This window comes from Phoxinus phoxinus (assembly GCF_949152265.1).
Source record: "Phoxinus phoxinus genome assembly, chromosome: 2".
Lineage (NCBI taxonomy): Eukaryota > Metazoa > Chordata > Actinopteri > Cypriniformes > Leuciscidae > Phoxinus > Phoxinus phoxinus.
In genome coordinates this window covers 27,887,253-27,908,801 of record NC_136877.1, presented here as the reverse complement: position 1 = coordinate 27,908,801, position 21,549 = coordinate 27,887,253, and the positions used below count along the sequence as shown (strand labels likewise).

Below are 21,549 nucleotides of genomic sequence, written 5' to 3'. Positions count from 1 at the left end.
ACTCTGCAGGACAGCGGCCCTCCAAGAGCAGGACTGGACACCTGTGATTTAGACAATTTCAAGTTTTTAGGGCTATTAACATGGACCAGACATGAAACGGTCCAAAGGAATCTAATCAAAATCTTCAAACAAAATTCGCAACTACATTTATAATGTATATGTGACCCTGGACCACAAAACCAGTCACATGGGTAAGTAAAAATTTTTTTATTGATTTATTTATACATCATCTGAAAGAAATAAGCTTTCCATTGATGTATGGTTTGTTAGGATAGGACAATATTTGGCCAAGATACAACTATTTGAAAATCTGGAATCTGAGGGTAAACCGAACCAAAAAAAAAAAAAAAAAAACACCTTTAAAGTTGTCCATTTATGTTTGTGATTGTGCTGCATTCACTCACAAAAATATATATTTTTATATATTTACAGTAGGAAATGTACTAAATATCTTCATGGAACATGATCTTTAATTAATATCCTAATGATTTTTGACATAAAAGAAAAATCTATAATTTTGACCCATAGAATGTATTGTTGGCCATTGCCACAAATATACCCGTGCGACTTGACTGGTTTTGTGGTCCAGGGTCACATATTAGGTTTAGTGTAAACAAGTCTTGTTCTATAAAATCATGGGGGGAAAAGCCCCAAAATCAAATCATCTAAAAATATATCAGCGACTCTTCTCATGTTCGTGCATTAACAAAAGCACAACTAAGTTTAAGATGAATTCAAACGCTTACCTGTGAAAGCTGTGCTGAAAGCTCACTGCATGTTCTGGGTTCACAAACTTGGCAATGGCCTTCCGCTGCTCAGGCAACATTGTAAACATCTATTAAAGAATCACACAAATGTTTTAGCAGTAGGTTTTATTACATAAACATTCATTTTCTATAAGAGATGACCAGTTTCTTTACACAATAACAGTGGGTGATACACCTGAAGAGCAGGGGAAAAGTCATACAGGAGTGCATCACTGAATGCACACCGCTAGATGGCACTATTGTAATATTTTTAAGAGACCACTCTACCCAGAAAACACTTTATTCTTTGGGCCAGTCAGGAAGTCGAGGTAATTTGCTAACGTGATTTGCTTTCATTTGCAAGTGTATGTGGGGGATAATTTAATTTTTACAAATGATTTTAATGTACAATGTGGAGGCAAAGAACCATCTAGTCGTGGATTATCTCACTTGTAGCAAGGCACTGCCAGAATGTATATCATAGTTAATGATGTCAGTGCAAAATTTGACTGGACTGACAAGTTTCAGTGCTCCTGAATTTCTCTACGTGTGAGTGACTGTCAGTATGTTTGTGCTACGAAGGCAGCACATTGGTGATTAGACAAACTGTGCACTTAACAGATTAAATGCACACCTTCCAGCCAATCAGAATTGACTATTCAGACAGACCATGTTATAAATTACTAGAATTAGTTAGAATTACTCAAATGACTCCTCATGGATTGATTTAAACATTCAAACAACAGTAAACCCAGGATCTCATCAACATAATTCTGTTCAACCAGCTATGTGCTACTTTTAATACCATTTATTACTCACACTTCAATGTGTTCCACTTTCCTTGCTGGGAAATTTGAAAATATTTGTTCTAAAGATATTATGGTCTTCAAAATGAAGTTGAAACTTAAATACATTATACATATGCTTGAGGCAAAAAAATTAAATAAACCCACCAAAAGAAGACATATGGTGCAAAGAAGCTTCACTTAAGACCAAGATACTGTATTCTAAAATGATACAGTTAAATATCCTTAGCCATGTTTTATGCTCTTTGGCCAGCAGGTGGTGCTGTCATCAATTTGGTGTTGTTTGATCAGGGCATTGTAATAATGATATAGCAAGTAACACACAGTGTACACACCTTTACTTGACCCGTAATAAAAACAAAAGGTATATGTTTTGGAAAAGTGCAAAACAAAGTCAATGTGGCCTAACCTCAACAGGGCCGATGGAGTTGAGAAGGTTCATGAGCTGCTTGTTGGTTGTGGTGGTGGATAAACCCTCAATGCAGACAGTGCTGGGCTGACACTCCTCCGCTCTTGGGCTCGGCTGCATCATGATACGCCCCCCACCACGGGCACGTCCTCGGCCCCGAACTACTAACTGTGGACATCAGCAAGGGGAATATGAAATTAACAGTACATTTTACCATCTAACAACCACTGTGATGATAATAAAAGTAAGACGAGACCATCACAGAAGAAACCAGTGCTTTAATGCGATGCTGAAACTGGAATCTTTGTTGTTTAATTCATGGTTATATCCGTTAGCTATTTTTATTCTCTCTGCCTGTACTTGTAATTGCTCTTAAAAAAAACTGACACATTATAATTCATACACAATGTTTACATTTTCAGAGGCATTGTTAGTCTTCCATGGTTCAAACATACAATGAACAAATGGTTTCAAAAAGCAAGTTAAATTATACAAACTCATTTTCGGTAGCCTTGATTTATTTGACAGTTATTAAATAATCAAGGCTACAGAAAATATTAGATCATATAGTTAAACTTGAAATATGGGAGACAATCCAGCAATCTCTTCAGCACTTTATTGATTAAGCGTGAAGTGGCTAGAGGGAAGAGACTTCTGAAAAAGGCCATCATTAAGTCACGCCTGGAGTTTGCTAGAGGCCATGTGACAAAGCCTGGTGAATGAAAATGTTGTGGCCTGTTGAGACTGAAGCGGAGCTCTTTGGCCTTGAAAGCAAAGCTCTATGCTGGGCGCAGACTAAAGAAAGATGAGGCCAAAGTCACAGTTAAGCACACACTTTATGTCAGTATATGTCAGTATATGTCAGTATAATATAAGCCTTTAATTGTGTAAGGTAATAAAGACTGGTGTGTGCTTTATGGCACTATTCTTTGTAAAAGTGCTCTGGATGCTAAACAAAATTCTGGGGATTTACACTACTGTTAAAAAGTTTGGGGTCAGAAAGATTTTGGTAATGTGTTTGCACCTATGCTGCATTTTAGGGTTGCACCAATATGAAAAATTTGGCCGATACGTTAACCAATAATTCTTAATATTTGAAAGCCGATAACCGATATATTGGCCGATCAATCAAAATCCAAATTTTGAAATAACTTTTCAGAGCTTGATTTCTACAACAAAAGTCTCACTATTAGGTCCCAAGCACTTCAACATTAATCAAGCATATACAGTACAGAAGACTTGTTTGAACCAGTGTAAGTTCTAAAATTAATTTTACACTGCTATAGCAAAACTTTCTTAATAAAAAAAAAAAATTATATTGCCATACAACACCTAAATAATGCAAACAACTCATTGGACAACAACTTGCGTATAAAAAATAAAAATGCATATGCCATGGATAAATAAAATGTAATAGCCAATTGTCAGACAATAATGAAATGATTTTAATTAAACCATATTGTTAATGAAAATGATACATGAAAAATACGTGCTATTATTAATAATGCATCAATGATTTTGAAAAGAAACTAATCTAAATTAATATTACGGTTTCAAATAACAGCATTGCTATTTGAGCTGCACTGGGAAACTGAAGCGCTTTGTTAACGGGTTAATTAACCCAACAAAATCTATGAGAGGAATCATATATTTATACAAAATGGCACAAATGCACAAGTAAACTTGAACTATATATATATTATATATACACACACACATTTATATTTATATATAAATAAATAAATATTTTGTGTATGTGTTGATATACTGTGTTGATGAATAAATATTTAAATCGGTTCGAATTTGGTTCAGATAAAATATTCCAGTACAATGCAAAGGCATTTCATCCATGTTTTCAAATAAAAGTGCATCAAAAGGCCCAGGTTGGCTCTGGACCCAACTAAGCGCAGCTGCCACGCTGAAAAATCCCTTATGGGTTCTCAATGCTATGTGCTAGACGCTCTCTCACCACTTACTCAGTATAAAATACACTTTTGCTCCCAGCGAGACACCGGGTACAATATGAGTGAGTGATTTACAAGGCCACGGTTATACCAGTAAACAGCAGCAAGTGTTTCGAATATCTGACTCAACATGAGAGCTCGGGCAGATGCAGCAAGACAGGCTGACTGAGACAGCGCGAGGGGCTGTGCAGGAAGGCACTCTGCTGTGACTGACTGACACACGTTAGCACTGTATTTGTCCCCTGAGAACGGACTACTGTACAGAGACGGCAGCGTGCGGAAAAGGCCAAGGGATCTTCATCTCTCCTGCTTCAGCCTGTCAATATCATCACACCTGGCACTCTGTTCCATATCATTACTGCTCCTGCTCTCTTCCAAAACAGCTACCAGTCCCCTGGGAGAAGCAGTGACACAGCTGAGCCATAGCAGGAAACCAAATCTGCCGTCTTTACTAGTGCTGGAGCGTGAGGGAGAGGGCCACTTAGAGCAGCTCTTCATGACAGGGAAAAACTCGAACAAAGAGTGCAGATGTGGATTGTATATTCTGGACAGCGCTATACAAACCCATGAAGAAAAGCGAATATAAATAGAATCACAACGTGCATTCAAGTGATTTTGGTCAGAATAAAATGGACGATCTGGACAATTTCATCCTTTTCTCTCTTTCACTTCCTGACAAAGACAAAAAGCTTTTAAGTTCTAATGCAACAATGATGAAGTGAAATTATTTTTTTCCGCTAACAACCATTCAAAAGTTCAGGGTTGGTAAGATTTTTTAAATGTTTATTAAAAAGTCTCTTAAGCTCACCAAGTCTACATTATTTGATGAAAAAATTATATTACAACTTAAAACAGCCATTTTTTATTTTAAAGAGGTCCTATTATGCTCTTTTGCGAAGTCTTGAGTTTGTTTTTGGGGTGTACTAAAATATGTTTTCAAGCTTGATTATTCAAAAAAAATATGATTTTTTCACATATTTTACATTATTACAGCACCTCTCTCTCGGGCCTGGCTCAAAAATGCAGATTTCGATGAATTCCGAAATTCGCTGTGATTGGTTAGCTTGCCCATTGTGTTGTGATTGGCAGCGCTTAAACTAGTTACAGTGCCCTCCACTAATATTGGCACCCTTGGTAAATATGAGCAAAGGTGGCTGTGAAAATAAATCTGCATTGTTTATCTTTTTGATCGTTAATTCAAAAAAAATTATAACTTTTTATTGAGGTAAAACAATTGGAAGTGGGGGGAAAATTTCATTATGAAATAAATGATAGTTCATGTTAGCCTCAAAAACTGGCACCTTATTTTTGCAACGTCCTTCTCCAAAGAAAACAGCTCTGAGTTTTCTCCTATAATGCCTGATGAGTTTGGAGAACACCTGACAAGAGGTCAGAGACCATTCGTCCAAACAGAATCTCTCCAGATTCTTCAGATTCCCAGATCCATGCTGGTGCTTCTTCTCTACAGTTCAGCCCACTCATTTTCTATAGGGTTCAGGTCAGGGAACTGGGATGGTCATGGCAGAACACACATCAAATTCTTGTGTTGATTTTGATGTTTGTTTTAGATCGTTGTCCTGATGAAAGATCCAACCACGACCCATTAAAAGATTTCTAGCAGAGCCCGTCAGGTTCTGATTTCTATCTGTTGGTATTTGCTAGAATCCATGATGCCATGTATCTGAACAAGATGTCCAGGACCTCCAGCAAAAAAAATAATCCCACAACATTAAAGATCCAGCAGTATATTTACCGTGGGCATGGGGTACTTTTTATCCCTGTTTGCAAAAAACCTATCTGGTGGGTTTGCTGCCAAATAGCTCTTTTTTTTAACTTTCATTTGACCGTTGAATCCGGTCCCTTTTGAAGTTCCAGTCGTGTCTGACAAATGCTGGAGTTTGTTTTTGGATGAGCGAGGAGGATTTTTCTTGAAACCCACCCAAAAAACATATGGTGATGTAGGGGCTGTTTGATAATTTGTTTGGCTTTCTGACCCCAAGACTCAACTAATCTCTGTAATTCTCCATCTGTGATCCTTGGAGAGTCTTTGGCCAGTCAAACTTTCCTCCTCGCCGTGCATTAGGGCGATATAGACACACGTCCTCTTCCAGGCAGATTCGTAACATCTTTAGTTGATTGGAACTTTTTAATTATTGCTCTGATGGTGGAAAATGGATATGAAATGCTTCAGCCATTTTCTTACAGCCACTTTCTATTTAGAGAAGCTAAATAATCTTTTGCTGCACATAAGAACTATATTCTTTGGCTTTAAGTTAAGATCTGGAGCAGGGTCTCAAAACCCCGGGTAAAAAGCGGTACTAACCCCGCATCTAAATTACAAGTGTGAAATGCTCCTTTAACCCGGGGTTAAGCGCAGTGTGAAAAGGGAAAGGGAATTTGGCCTTTGTATATTTATACTCCTGTGGAACAGGAAGTCATTGCTGGACAATTTCATGCTCCTAGTCACTTTGGTGTGCTAAAAAAAAGTAAACATGAATGGGAATATACTTCAGAGATATTTTACTCATAAGAATTTCTAGGGGTGCCGTGCACGCGCTGCGCGGTTTGGAGCACAGTCTCTGTCTCGCGGGCGCGCTCGCTCTAGATTCCGGAGATTTTAACTAATTCGTGGGCATCAGTGAGCCGCTATAAATATGCGGGAGACTCCCGGAACTTCCGGGAGACTTGGGATGTCTGTTATCTATAATAATATCGGCATTAGAATTATAGATTTTTTATTAGGCTATTTTTTTGGTGCTCCCTCAGCTCTTGATGCGCGTGGTGGGAGCGGCGACGCTGACAGAGGCGGTATGGTGTAAAGCTGCTGTTTAAATGTGTTCGGCTTTTCTGATTACAGAAACAAGTTCTCTAATCTGTTTAGAAGATTTAATACAAAATATATTAAAGTTTTATATCATTTTGCTTAATTCATATGATTATGATGATCAACACCAACACTGTTTTACTTTGGCACTTTGGCTAAGAAAAGTTGACTTAAAAGATTGTGAACCAAAATGCTTAAGTTGTTTTATAAAAAATATATTTATTTTAAGTTATATTGTTGTAAACCAATCAGGGGGTTGGTGTAAAGCTGCTGTTTTATTTACAAATGTGTTCTGCTTTTGTGTTTACAGAAATGTTCTAATTTTGGAATAAAATATTAAGTGACCTTTTTGTCACTTGTAATGAAGCTTGCTTATTAGTGAAATTATTAATATCATGGAATGGTAATTATTGTCTTTAGCCTGGAGTTATGGCTCTCAATATCGCAATATATATCGTTGGGGGAAAAAATATCGCAATGTAATTTTTTTCCAATATCGTGCAGCCCTAGTGCCAATAATTGTGGCCAACATGTATTGGAGTTAGTGTTGGGCGATATGCTCCATTTTTGTATAGTCCAATCATCAGCCTGTGAGATCGGTGATACACAATATTATCGTAAGGGGGGAAGGGCTTACTTATTTAATTATTAACTTGCTTATTTACTTATTAATTTGCTTGTTTTATTACTTCGTTTTATAAATGAGAATCTTTTTCTATTTTGCTAGCAAAGGTGGAGTGTTTATTAATAGGCTAAATCAGGTTATGTCTAATAATTTTTGTATCTGACTCAGAGTATATCAACATGTCAGCAGGAAATTTACAGAGATGCTCTCATGCCGTTACAGATGCAGCATTTTGACTGTACTTCTGCACGAGATGGGAACACGTTTTAATTTCTTCGGTCAAGAAAGAATCAGAGTTTGCGATATATGTCTGGATGCACATCACATATGCGCATTTCAATAAGCCCAAAGAACGCGGGGTTAATGTGTTTTAAATGCCGGGAGAAAGAGTAAGGGGCAAAAATCTAGCTGAGTCGATCGGTTTATGCTTAAACTTATGACTTGACTCCGATAAAGGAAAACGGGTTAATGCGTTTACATGACCACATGCATTGTCAGTTTATTCAGCGCAGTTTATAAATGCGCTCATTCCCTGAAAGTGAAAGCAGAAACAAACTGAGCTTTCGGCATCTGTCGGTGCATTAACGGCACATTCTCTCAGAGATGACGATGAATATAACGGTATATATCAACTATCTTAATTCCCTGGCTTAATATTTCTCTTGTGGACCTACATTAATGACAGTGAAAAAAATGTGAAGAAAATTTCTTGTTAGACAAGTGCTTGAAGCTGCTTTTGATTTTCAAAGACGGCAGAGTTGTGCTGTGTTCGTGAATAAAGGCTGTTATTAGGCCTATATCATTTTAGTGATATTATTATTAATATTTTGTAATTGTATTGTTTTTAGTGTTATTAGTGTCATTAAATGTTTTGTTAATGTGCTATGGAAACAAAATACTGACGAACAACGATGCCGTTTTCATCTTGGATCTGTATAAGAATGATGCGTCTGTTAAAACAAGCACTCTTAACAATTTGTGAACGGATCACCTTGCAATTTAATTTTGATGTGGGATGTAGTTTTTTAGTCTGTTTTAAGAACTTTTCTTAAGAGTCCTCATACGCGTGTATCGGTGATGTCGCAAGTGTTAGGCTATGTGGTGATGTCATTATGAATTTAGGCAAGGCAAATTAATTGTAGTTCCTAATATTAATTTAATAACAATACTAGCTTTATAAAAATAATAATAATAATTTGAATACATTAATGGGAAAGCGAGCCAATTATCGTATTGATATCGTCAAAGGCATCAACCATCAGCGATAACTGACTATCGTCGATGCACGACGATACTCGTACTATTATCTATCGGCACAACCCTAATTGGAGTTAAACATTTATTTCATAATGTGAGTTTCCACCCACTTTCAATTGTTTTACTTCCATAAAAGGTTAGAATTTTGTGAATGTTTTAAATGAAAGATCAAAAGGACAAACAATTCAGATTTATTTTCACAGCCACCTTTGCTAATATTCACCAAGGGTGCCAATATTAGATGAGGGCAATGTACGCATGTAACTTTCTGGCAAGTTTGATCGTTTTTATCAACACTATACAAAGTGCATTCAAACAATCCACAATTACAGCTTATTATGACCAACAGCAATTAGCTACCGCCATAATGCTTTAATTCAGAAGTCCCCAACTCAGAGAACCGTGGCTTAAAGAAAGTCGTAAATACATTCATTTCGAGTCCGACATGACTTGAAAGCACCATTAGTATCAGGGCTTAGTGTAAGCTGTGCAAAATGGCATTGTGCACCTGTCCAATTAAGGGCTTATGAGAGTAATCCAGATTCAATGTCATACCCGGTTCGTTTGGTTTGCCACGCCACGGCCTGCCTGTTGTTGATTTTGTACACCACCAGTTGCCATGGTAACTTTCCTGATGGGACCAAGTCTCTGTTGTTGGACAGGCCGACCAATTGGTTGTTGCTGTTGCTGTGGCGGACCAGTGTTGGGACCGGCATCTGCCTACAGAATACAGAGCAGATACATTTTATAACCCATAAAAAGAAAATCCCCAATGGCACACAAAATGAACATGACAGTCCATCATGCTGAAGTCTGACTATCACAAATGTTCAAACGGCTTATATCAAAACCATTTTTTTTATACAATGCCAAGCCTTAGAGTTTACAAAGTGTACACAATGTGGCAGAAGAATAACTGAATAAGCAAACAACATAATAAGCAACAAAACTGTTACATGATGTGATGCTTTCTGATTTTGGGATGATACTGTGATCAGTTTCAGAGGATAAGGTGAAGCTGAATTTATAAAACATCTTCCACAACAGTGATGACTGCATCTCTGAGCATTAATGCCATGGGTGAGGGCCTGCCTGAGACCGCACAAACTGCCTCTAGCTCTTTCTCGAAATTCCCAGGAATTCGTTTTCCTCATCTCTAGGAAAAACCTTTCAAAGTATGCTGGCAGTTTTTCAGTGTTAAAAGCCTTGAAAATGGACAGATTTAAAACTCACAAAAAGAGGTACACTTTGTATAGGGTAAGTTGGGTAAGATGCCTCCTTAGGCTAATTTTGTATCTCTGGAAAATAGTGATCTATGAAATTGTATGATGTTTAATATCAAAGGTTTGTCGTCTATTTCTTAATATGGGACTTGTGGACAGGTTTTTAAGATTGTTTTGGGGAAAATTTCATTTTATTTTGAATTGATAAGGTACAATTAGACCTTTAGGATAAGTGCTACTATTAAAATATATGTTCAATCAAAATATATTCCATTTAATACAAATTAATACATTTAGTGCTGTCAATCGATTAAAAAAAAGAATTAAATCTAAAACATTTTCTGTAATTAATTGATTAAATCGCACCTAAAATAAAAATTTTAAATATTTTTTATATTGCAAAAATTTCAAATTTAATCTCCAAATGAATGTAAAAACAACAAAGACAGTAGCCTATATTTTAAATATTTGTTTAATGGCATCTTTCTTAGAAAGAAGGCCAGTATCACTCTTTGAAAGAAGGCCGGTATCACCGATACCAATACTGCTACTAATGTCTTTATTAACCCAGGAGATTCACAGACGAGCGCCAGTACTGCGCTTTGCGTTCCAAAGTTTAAGTTTGGTGAACTTTTAGGCGTGACGTGCACCCTTGCATAAATTCAACATATAACGAATAGTAATACACTCAAAATGTAAAAAATATATAAATACACTGAAAATGTAAAAAAAAAATACAATCTACTCGACTTTACGGCAAAAATATCGTTCTTTTAATTCTGCCAAGAGGTCACGCTGTGACGCATCGATCTTCTACTGGTCAAACGTCTTCATTTGATGGAAATTCGCAGCTCAGAGTTCAACAAACATGAACTTTGGAATGCAGCGAAATGCGTAACTTTTCACATGAGCTTGTGTTTGCTGTCTGACGCATCCGCATGCGTATGAATGGAAGTCAATGGAACAAAAAGGGTAGTGTGACTGCCCCTTTAAAGTGAAAAAATGTATCACATGAGTTAACTCGTTCATTTTGACAGCACTAATATCTTTTCATAAGAATACGTTTACCTTTCAGAGGCAAAAAGGCCAATTAACACTGCAATATTACAGCCTGGGTTCCCACACATTGGTTAACTTCAAATTCAAGGACCTTTCAAGAACTTTCCAGGTCCAATACCCTCAAATTCAAGGGCTTAATGTGGGGACACATTTTAACTGAGAGCAACATTACATTGTTACCTTGTAAGATGCATTGTTAACAGTTTATGTGTCAAACACAACTATGCAAATAAGTTTTTTTTTGCATTTATTTATGGCCATCTGACAGAGATCTGATATGCTATATCTCGTATTTCTGTTTTGCATAAAACTGAAGAATATTCGGTACATTCTAAAATGATCTGATATTAACTTTCGCATGGAATTTATTGCTTAGGCTCATGTTAGGCTCAGGCTCATGTAAACAGAGGTTTTAAGATATATGAATATGCTTACATTTTTTTTGCCTCATGGGTTTACATTATCTTAAAAAGCATTCTTTGTAATCTTCTTTGATGAGCCAATTACCTTGAAACTTGCATTTTCCAGGCATCACGTTTCAGCGGTTTCAACCTATTTTTGCAATGTTTCACGGTGTTTCTGTGAAGCTTGAGGTACCATCGTAGTAGTTTTGTGCGCGTGAACGTCATGGCAAGGTACAACATGAAGTACTTCACACGGGAAACACTTATTAATTTTCATTTAAAAAGTGAACTACTCCTTTAACGTAATGTGTAAAATGTGCTGTGCATAACTAGCGTAAATCAAGCCAGCTAGTATGCATAGGCCACGAAGTGTTGGCAAAATAACACATTAGCAGACATGAGGGAACAATATGGATTTTTTTCCACAAAACTTCTTGCACAAAATAAATTCAAGCACTTTAAAGGACCCGAATCTATTGTGTTTATTTTCAAAAACTTTCCAGAGCCTCAAATTTTTTTTTCAGATTAACAAACTTTTAAGGATTTCAAGGACCCATGGGAACCCTGATATTAAACTTAATTTTAAAAGCCATTTATTCAATCTGCAAACGTTTACCGGGGGTGGGGGGGTTATTTGGGTTTGGGCTTGTTGCCTCAGGTAGGGGGGCATCTTACCCCAATGCAGGGCTCTTGCAGGTTTTAGTCAAATTTAAGACCTTTTTAAGAAATTTAAGGACCATAAAGATTGAAATTTAAGACCTACACAACACATTAACCAGCAAATAACAAATAAAATTAGCATCAATATGCACTTTTTGTTTACATAAACATAAAAATAATAACATTAAAAATGACCAGATTTGAAAAGTGTCACTTGCAACATGTTATCTACTAACATGTACAAGTTCAAATAAAGTTGACAAAAAAGGTTTTATAAAAAGATAAACCTCACATATTTCAGCCTTTAAATAATTTTTTATAAAAAGAATGAGTCAAAAAAAGATAAATGATTGACACTTACAATGCACATTAGCTTATCTTTTATTATTAATAGTAACATTCGGTCCGATTTTCCCGTGGCATTTGTCGTTGCTATGCAACCATGCACTGCGCTCTCCACAACGACAAAGAAGTTTTAGTAGATAATGGTTTTCCACCACCGATAAACGCTTGCTGTAGCTCTGCTACAAGATTTATTTACGGAGAAGAGAAAAACACCCGTAGTTTTTGGGTGCACCCCCATCCTTCATGTTGAAAAGTTGAGATTAAAGGTATAGCGGAGGATTTTCTTTTTCCGGGTGGGTAGCCTATACTATTGGTCCACCTAAGTGTCAATCATTCTGGGGATATGTTTACGTAAGGCCGTTCACACGCTGGCATGCGCTAAAAGCACAGGTTGGTCTTCCCACTGATGCCGCAGTCGCGAAGATTCTACAAGACAGGTAAAGTTTGTCATGCTATTTGGAGAAATCCATTTAAAATCACTGCTAGTAGGCGTTTCCTCTCGGGAGCAGATAGAGTGTTGCGCATGTGCATTTTTTTTTTAAATTGGAGAGGGCGGGTCTTTTCTAAAATTAGGAAAGATCCTCCGCTATACCTTTAATTAATCTCGCTGTGCCTGGAAAAACCAGCTGCATCACTTCTATGAGTGCGCTTGCCGCACACCTACATTTGAAGTAACGAACTTGAGAGCGCGCAAAAGACACGATATGTGAACGCGGCCTCTTGGCGAGCTACTATCAGGCCACGAGCCTATGGAACTAAAGAAGTCAATGGGGTCCATTAACTGTTTGGTTACTGACATTCTTCAAAATATCTTCCTTTGTGTTCAGCAGAAGAAAATTCATACATGTTTGAAACAACTTGAGGGTGAGTAAATGATGACAGAATTTAAATTTTTAAGTGAACTATTCATTTGGAATTGGAGGGTAGGCAATGTTTTTCATAAACATTATTATACTGGTTGAAACTCTCTTCACATCCTGTACATGAGCTGTATTGGGCCCGATAGCAAGTGATGTCCCTAAATGTAATATTGTCCACTACAAAGAGAAACACACATCAGCATGTATTTCTTATCCGAAAGCAAGACCGCTTAGATTCAGGCTGGTAAAACATTAATATGCTCCCTATAGACACATTGCTTCAGTCTACAACAAAGACATAATTGCCACACGTGCTATGCTCATCCTTTTCTACCCATCTGTCTTTTTCTAAAATATGTGCATTATCTCTATTCTGTCTGTCTCCATCTGAGGGAGTTAATGGATTAATCTAACTCAATACGAAATCCACATATTCAGATTACATCTATCAGATGCTCCGCTGCTATGCACTGGGGCGGGGTGACGGCACTTGACAAGCACCTCCCCCTCCCCCACCCACCCCGTCACCTCCATCCCCCATGCTGCTTTTGTAAGGCACAGGCTTTGTATTCTTCCCGATGAAAATTGAATTTGCTCTTATCTGTACGGCTAAGCTGGGAAAAATACAAATCCGCCCAAACCGCCATCTCTCTTTCTCCCGGACTCTCGCAGGTATTATTACACAGATATCAACATAGACGAGGAAGATTAATTGCAGATGTCCCCGGACTGACACCTATTCTAACACACTTCAATGATGAGCTGATGGATGGATAAAGCAAGAGGCCAGACGAGATAGATGAAGAGAGTAACACCGAGCGAGCACAAGTTAGAAGGGAGAACAAGAGAGAGAGATAACATTGTCAGGCAGCTGAGGTTGACAGCAGGAGAAGAGAAGCACCTAGAGGATCAGCTTCTCTCAGTCTGACACCCCTCCCCCTTTTTCCTCTTTGTCAGTCAGAGTCACTGCATTTCAGATAGCTGTGTGTAGCTTTCTATTAACTAAGTTGACACACAGTTATCTTCATCCACAGAGATCCAGCACTCAAAGGAGATATTTAGCTTTGCTTCAGGCAGGAGAGACTGGAAAGGGATGTTTTCTCTTCATTCAACACAGCAAATAATCTCTTAGAGCCCATAAATCATTCTTGGGTCCTCCTTTTCTTGGTTGAGATGCATTAAATGTCCTGTCAGATTTGTACAACATTTGTACTCAAACTCTAGTCTTAATGTAAAAGGGTAGCTGAAACCTCGACATAAACTTCCATTAGGTCTTTCTCGACTTGGTTCATAAAATAGCAGCACCTTGACTAAAAGAAGACACAAACCTTTTGAATGTCTGGATCGGTTGTCACTCAAAGTAAAGGCGCAAATGCCAAGCGACTCACTTTAATGACGCTAGGATGGTGCCATTTATGGGCTTAAAAGGTAAAAGTGTTCTATCAATTAAGTGTGGTGTCACAAAACACAGTATGGAGACCACCTTTGGTATTGATTCTGTCAAAAAGACAAATTCACTTTATACTTTAAACAGTTTTTAGCTCTAAAAACTTTAGTGGTCAAAAAAGTAGACTCCTTGACTTTTGGAATAATTGGAAATCCTCCTTGCCTTTGAGACGAGTTCTTTGATTTATTCTATCAAGAGCTCTGGTTTACTATTTCAAAAAAAATCAGCAAAGGGCAAAGATAAAAAGAAGAAAGAAAATCCGTGGCATATAAACTTTAAAGATCATATCTACAGTTTAAACGGGTAACAAATTTACTCACCTCTCCCAGAAGCTTAACTAGTCGCACTTTCTGTGGAACCTGTGGTGATTCTATGCTGTTTGTTCTTTGCATCACTGTTCTCTTTCCGCCGAGCTGAGGCTGACCCAGGCCATGCCCTTCTAATGGGCTGGTCTGAACAGCACCCGGTCTTTGAGTGTTTTGTGGGGTCGTGATCCTCTTCTGCTGTGCTTGCCATTGGCCCTGCTGGTTGGCATCAGGACCAGGGTTCTGTTGCTTCTGTGGTGCAGACCAGCCTGAAGCCTGTGCCTGAGGTTTAGTGTTCTGCAGACGAGCCTTCACAATGGGACGAGGGGAACTAAGACCTGGCGAAGGGTTCTGGGGGGATCCGTTGGAGATCAGTGAAGGGACCGGCTGCGGGGGTTGGGCTGCAGGGGTCTGTGTGGGGTTCTGCGTTTGTGGGGTCTGGTTTGGGTTCTGTCCGCTGATTCGTTCCATCAGTTGTCTTTTGCGTTCACCAGCCTGCATCTGCCTGCGCTGCTCTTTGCGCTTGAGGATCTCTTCTCGCAGACGCTTCTGTTCCTCAATCTTCAGTCTGTACTGACGTGTCTCCTCATCTTCATCTGGGTCCTAAACGAAGACAAATATACATTCAGGATAAGCAAAACAAGTTTTTATTTTGGTTAAAAAAAAAAAATTTAATTGGAAATTCAAGCTACAGCTTCATTTCTCTGTCAAAGTATACACCAATACATAAATCAAAAATATGAAGGCTTAAATAAAGATTCCATGTCACCTTTTTCGGTGAAAATGCACAACACCAAGGCAAATTGTAGTCCAATTGTAGTACATGCTGGACAAAGTTTAGCTACAATTGCATTATCTAGATCTATTATCCTGCCTTTAAAAAATTGATTGGTATGATTTTAGTCAGATTAGAGTGACTGAAAATACTGAATTGCTTTAGTTTGGCTAAATTCCATGGCTATTTTCATGGCAAAAAAAAACAAAAACAAAAAACTACACAAGATGTTTAAGATTCATTTCATTAAAACAAAAAAAATACTACAATTGAATCAGTACTGATTCTGGATTATAATTAAAAACAGCTTTTAAAGAAAGTATCAGTAAAAGAACAGTCACGATAAGGAGAGCCCATTAGCCACAACAGTAATAAGGACTATGCTATACACACTAACTAATGAGGTTACTGCAGTATAAAAATGCAGTTCAAATTGACAATCTCCAGCATTTAAAAAAGCTCCCATTGCAAAAGTCTATGGGTGGAAAATATACTGAATGTTAACCCCAACCAAATGAGAGGTGTGTACATAGTCCTGCTAAGCAGTATTACCTCTGGAGCGGTGCTTGACTGTGCAGCGGGACACTCTGTCTTCATCCCAGGCACACTGGGCTGCTGCGGTGCTCTGGCAGAGCCCTGTCCTTGTGCCACAGGTCCTCCCCTTCCTGCTGGTCCAGAACGAGCAGCCTGCCCTTGCCTAACATTTTGTATAACTGGCTTTGCTTGCCCACTAAGCACTGGCGGGCGGTTATTATTGTTGCTAGATGCGATGGGCAGCTCACGAAGGTTGCTGTTGCGTTGAGGAGGAATCTGCTGCAGTGGAGGCGGCGGCGTCTGAAGAAGATGAGGACAGATAAATGTGTTGACATTCATAGAAGTATTGCCAAGTCTGAAAATCACTAAAATCAGTTTTCCTTCAAAACCTAGTGAGCTGACTTGTACGGATAAAATATACATTTATAATACGGGTTGCACAGACAAGTCGACTTTAAAATGCTCTACCATGACGCTTTAAGCTTGACGTCGACTAGTTATTGATCATGGCCAATAGAGCGTGCAACAGGGTAAGAAACCCTTGAAGTCCACTTTTACGCTCTGTTTCCAACAGTTAAAATGACAAATAAATGCATACTTCGAGAGCACTCCACACAATATGTTAGATTATACTAGGGCTGTCACTTTTGTGAAAAAATCATTTTCGATTTTCGAGACATAAGTGTTCATTGAATCGATTGTAAAATCGATTTTCCATGTCTAAAGACGTTTCCATTTTCAACGCCAAATATAGGCCAATCCACGGACAACTAACAGGCATTAGGACTAACGTAAAGAGGGCGCTTGAGACGCACAATATTTCTGATGATTTATTGGCATGAAATTTCGTGTACAATTACAAACAGGAGTGTAACATTCTCGAAAAGCAGAGTGGACTGCCATAACATCAATGAAAAACATTACTGCAGGCTTTAACATGGCTGTTTTCACGATTAGAAATGTCAAACAAATTTCACCTACGTAGCCTGTAGCCCGAGTCTGTAAGCTGACTGTAATCTGTAGCCTATGCTTGAAATTTTCTAAATACTGGCGACACCTTATGCAGAAGTAGGCTATAATTTGCTGTTATGCGTGTTTATCAGAACCTGCAGTTGCTGTGTGTGTGATGCTCGTTCGCTGCGGGCGTATCGTGACGAGCTGGACGCGCTCTGAGAGAAAGCTCCTTTCAGACAGGGCACGGCATTCGCGGCGCTATGAGACCCATTCATTTCAATGGCTTGCGAGACATTCTGTTTTGTGAAAGCAGCTCTTTTGTTTTTACCTCCAAAACACACCAACAATTGGTCAGATCTATGCCATTGGACTGTGCGGTTCAATGGCTGAGCCATTCAATAGGCTACAGATAGCGCGAGACGTTTTGTTGCTGGGTCGACCAAGCGGTGCGCACGCCGCGGTGAAAGTTCAATCGGGCCAATCGCGTTGTATCTGAAGCGCAACGCTGAACCCAGCGGCCAGCGCCGCGCATTCTGCGTCCTGAAAGCCGTTAAAATCGATTCCCTATTTTCATTTTCGAAACTAGTGTTGGTTGGTCCGATCGATTGTGCAATCGATTTTCGAACAAAAAGTGACAGCCCTAGATTATACCATTTGGTTGCTCAAAATTGATCGGGTGAACGCACGTTTTAAACAGATTGTTGTACATGTAAGATAATCGCCGTTCTAAAACTAATGCGCTGATGCATTTTAAATCACACACATACAGACAGTAGCTTGCACATCTCGTGCAGATCCGTGCACGCAAAATCATTCAGTAGTGCAGACATGTTTTGTCAACACTGCTCTGTGATTTATCAATTAAATAGCGTAGAAACTGAAAAGTTCTAGCATATTTTTATTTTCCCAAACTCACAGCTTTCCTATTAGTATAGAGACGCTGCCAGGTAGAATTCACACGCAACACCTCTCTCACTAATGCATTCATACAAATGTAATCGTTACTCTGCTACTATATCTGTATCTGATTTAGAACAGGCAGAAATCTGTGTGAAATATAATGACCCCAAATAAGCCGTTATGTAGGATAAATAGCCTTGTGGGCAGTGCTGCGTTATATGCCATAGCTGTGCACATGGCAACCCATGTTCAAGTCTCAGCTCGAGGTTCAGGCTTATTTGTTCATTAAAGACGTCACCAGTGACTAGTCGACGTTGAAGTCGTTTAATTTATAATCAATATTGCTCTTGACCTCTTGCTTACTGCAACAAATACAGATTTGAAAGGCTTACCATTCTGGGCCTGGCATGGTTGTTTCGTTGCTGGTTGCCCTGTGGTCGGGACTGCATCTGTCTATGACTACTTTGAATCGACTGGTGGAAATGGGACTGGGAGAGGTGCACCATGGGATGGTGATCCCTTGGGTGGTGTTGGTGGTGCTGTTGGTGTGGAGGCTGGGAGTGAGGCAGGCCCTGTGGGGGCAAGTCCTGTCTATGTTGCTGGTGCTGCTGCTGGTGCAAAGGCTGATGGGATAGTGAAGGATCATGGTGAAGGGGCTGCTGCAATAGACCCTGAATACCGTAAAAACAAGAACACAGCCAAAGTGAGACCTATAATCAAATGTGCATAAAACAGGCATGTGATTAGCTAAAGACAAAAAAAAGAAGGAACTGGGGCAACTGGCGAGTAACACCGCTTTAACGCCGAATTTTACTCGCATGTGACGCTTTGAAACATGATAAGGGTGTCCCGCAGATGGCGCCGCGAACTTGTGCAACGCTGTCAGAAACAATCCGTGCATGAAATAAATGCATTTGAAAACATTTTGCAATTTTTTTAGTAATTGTGATTTCAATCATCATACACCGCCATTTACGCAATTTACATGGGTCATACTTTGCTAGTCGGAAAATAAGGAAATCCATTTAAATATGAAAAAATCACATCCCAGATAAAATAATATAGAGCAAAGTTACCATCTCAAGTGTACAAATGAATCAGATCAAGTTTTAGATATTGTTCTCTTAAGGACATCTACAGTGAACATTTGGCCAGTCGAGAATGAGAATCAGATTACTCTGGAATTCAGCATAGTATAATATTTAAGTAGTTTACCAAACAAACAATTTGTTGTTCCTTGTCACTATTGGCTGAACTGACAGGTAAAGCCAGTTAATGTGTCAAGCAAAGAAAAATAACACCAATGTGTGTTTGATGAGAATCAAGAGAAATTATTTTCATGAAAGAGAGATGGACATCTGATGTGTAACAACTAACCCAGTGACCTTAAATAACCATGAACTGACAAACAGGTCTAACACAAGAGGGCAGTCTTGTCTGCTGCTTGGATTGAAGACAGCAGCTTCTCCTTGCTCAGCCGACCACCACACAACACCTACATTTCAAACTAACATCCACGTATAAATTTGAAACTTGTTTTGAACGAAACTAAAACACCTTAGGTATGACTCTGTGCCATGTACAACACCATTCAAAAGTTTGGGGTCAGTAAGATTTTTTTCAACAGAAATGAATACTTTTATTTAGTAAGGATGCATTACATTAATGCTACATTAAAGACATTTAAAATGTAACAAAATATTTCCATTTCAAATAAATGCTGTTATTTTGATCTTTATATTATACTATAACAATACTGGAAAAATATAATAAATACATATTTATAAATATTAAGCAGCACATATGTTGATAACATTAAGACATTTTTCTTGAGTATCAAATCAGCATATTAGAACGATTACTGAAGGATCATGTGACACTAAATACTGGAGTAATGACATCACAGGAATAATTCATACTTTTTTCTATTTGAATATATTTTACAGTTGTTTTAAACTTCTAATATTATTATACAATATTACTGTTTTACTGTATTTTTGATCAAATAAATGCACCCTTGGTGGGCAAAAGGCTATGTTCAGACTGGAGGTAAATGTGGCCCAAATACGATTTTTTTTGCTCACTTAGATGTTTTCCTCATGACAGTATGAACAGCACAAACCACATGGAATCTGATGGCCACTTCCATATGTGGTCCTAAATCCAATACAGGTCAGATGTTTTGCAATGCGACCGCAGTCTGAACAATCATATCGGGATTCATGCGACTTTTACCTCGCTCTAGAGCAACATTTGTCACAATTCTGCGCTCGTGGGAGTCACTTCAAAGATTTTACATACATTATCAAGACAGTTGCGAAAGGTAGTCGGTGAAGGACAGTGATGTCTCAGAGCTCACAAGTATTACAGTGACAGCTCTATATATACAAGCAAAACATGAGGGCTCATATCATAAATGTTTAAAAACTCTGCTCTTTTTTTGCATCCTCTTTGTTTTATATATTGCCTGTGCTTAAATTCACTGGGTTTGGTGGCAAATCACACTATAAATAAACGTGTAAATCACTCACTTCAATGTTCTCCGTTTTTACTTCCGTATGACAGTGTGCGTGACATTTTTATCGTTCTTTTGCGCACGCAGGTCAGTTCAGGACCATGATCTGTTCACACTGGAGTCTGATATTGATATTATGTGAACAGCTTTACCAAATAATCGGATCTGAGCAATAATTCTCAATTGAGTACTGAGGCTCACAGTGTGAACGTAGCCAAAGAGACTTTCTAAAACACGAAAAAAAATCTTGCCAACCTCAAACTTTTGAATTGTAGTGTACAGCTGAAATATTTCCTGAATAAATTACAGGACTGAGACTGAACAATAACTCAGAACAATATTTTTCATGCTAGTTCCATGCCATACTGTAAATTAACATGAAATATAATGTTCCTCATGCTAGCAAGGCCATGCAGATTTCTGGTAAACCAACTTACTCTCTGGCGTACCTGCATACCAAACAGCATGTGCTGGGGGCTAAAAGGGGGTCCCTGCTGCTGGGGCGAGAAGGGCTGTCTGTGACCCACAAAGGCACGGGTGCCATGGGGTCCTGGAGGGCCTGCATGATGCGGGGCCAGACCCGGCCGAAGGGGTTCTCTCTGGAAAGCACCTTCTCCCTGAGGCCCTTGGTTCTGCCCGAGCCCCAGAGGACCAAATCCAGGACCTCCGAGTCCCCCTTGAGGGGGGAAAGACGGAGGGCCTTGCCCCGAAATCGGAAGAACACTGTTATTCATAAGGGGGGCAGGGCCTGGCTGGTCAAACATGTGCTGGCCTGAAAAACGTGGTTCTAGAAATAAGAAAAGGAAGAAAAATAATATGAACGAAAAGCCAGAAACCAGCAGCATCAGAATCAAAACAGATATAGATTGATTATATTTATATATATATAAGACAATACAGGTACAGTCTATGAGGCAACCAGTGTGACCACCTTTAT

At 38.7% G+C, this 21,549-nt stretch overlaps 1 protein-coding gene across 5 annotated transcripts in view; it reads right to left on the bottom strand.

Moving 5' to 3' along the window:
• rbm33a (RNA binding motif protein 33a) overlaps positions 1-21,549 on the bottom strand; it is a 74,526-nt gene that overhangs the window by 22,459 nt on the left and 30,518 nt on the right. For 3 of the 5 annotated variants that reach the window (XM_079604870.1, XM_079604867.1, XM_079604868.1), the window contains exons 12-18: positions 21,050-21,399; positions 18,490-18,768; positions 16,262-16,543; positions 14,950-15,537; positions 9,187-9,351; positions 1,962-2,129; positions 747-835 (exon numbers count right to left, since the gene is read on the bottom strand). In XM_079604870.1, the coding sequence (XP_079460996.1) occupies positions 747-835; positions 1,962-2,129; positions 9,187-9,351; positions 14,950-15,537; positions 16,262-16,543; positions 18,490-18,768; positions 21,050-21,399 (1,921 nt within the window). The remainder of the gene's footprint in view (positions 1-746; positions 836-1,961; positions 2,130-9,186; positions 9,352-14,949; positions 15,538-16,261; positions 16,544-18,489; positions 18,769-21,049; positions 21,400-21,549) is intronic. The other 2 variants (XM_079604871.1, XM_079604869.1) reach the window with 1 other exon arrangement.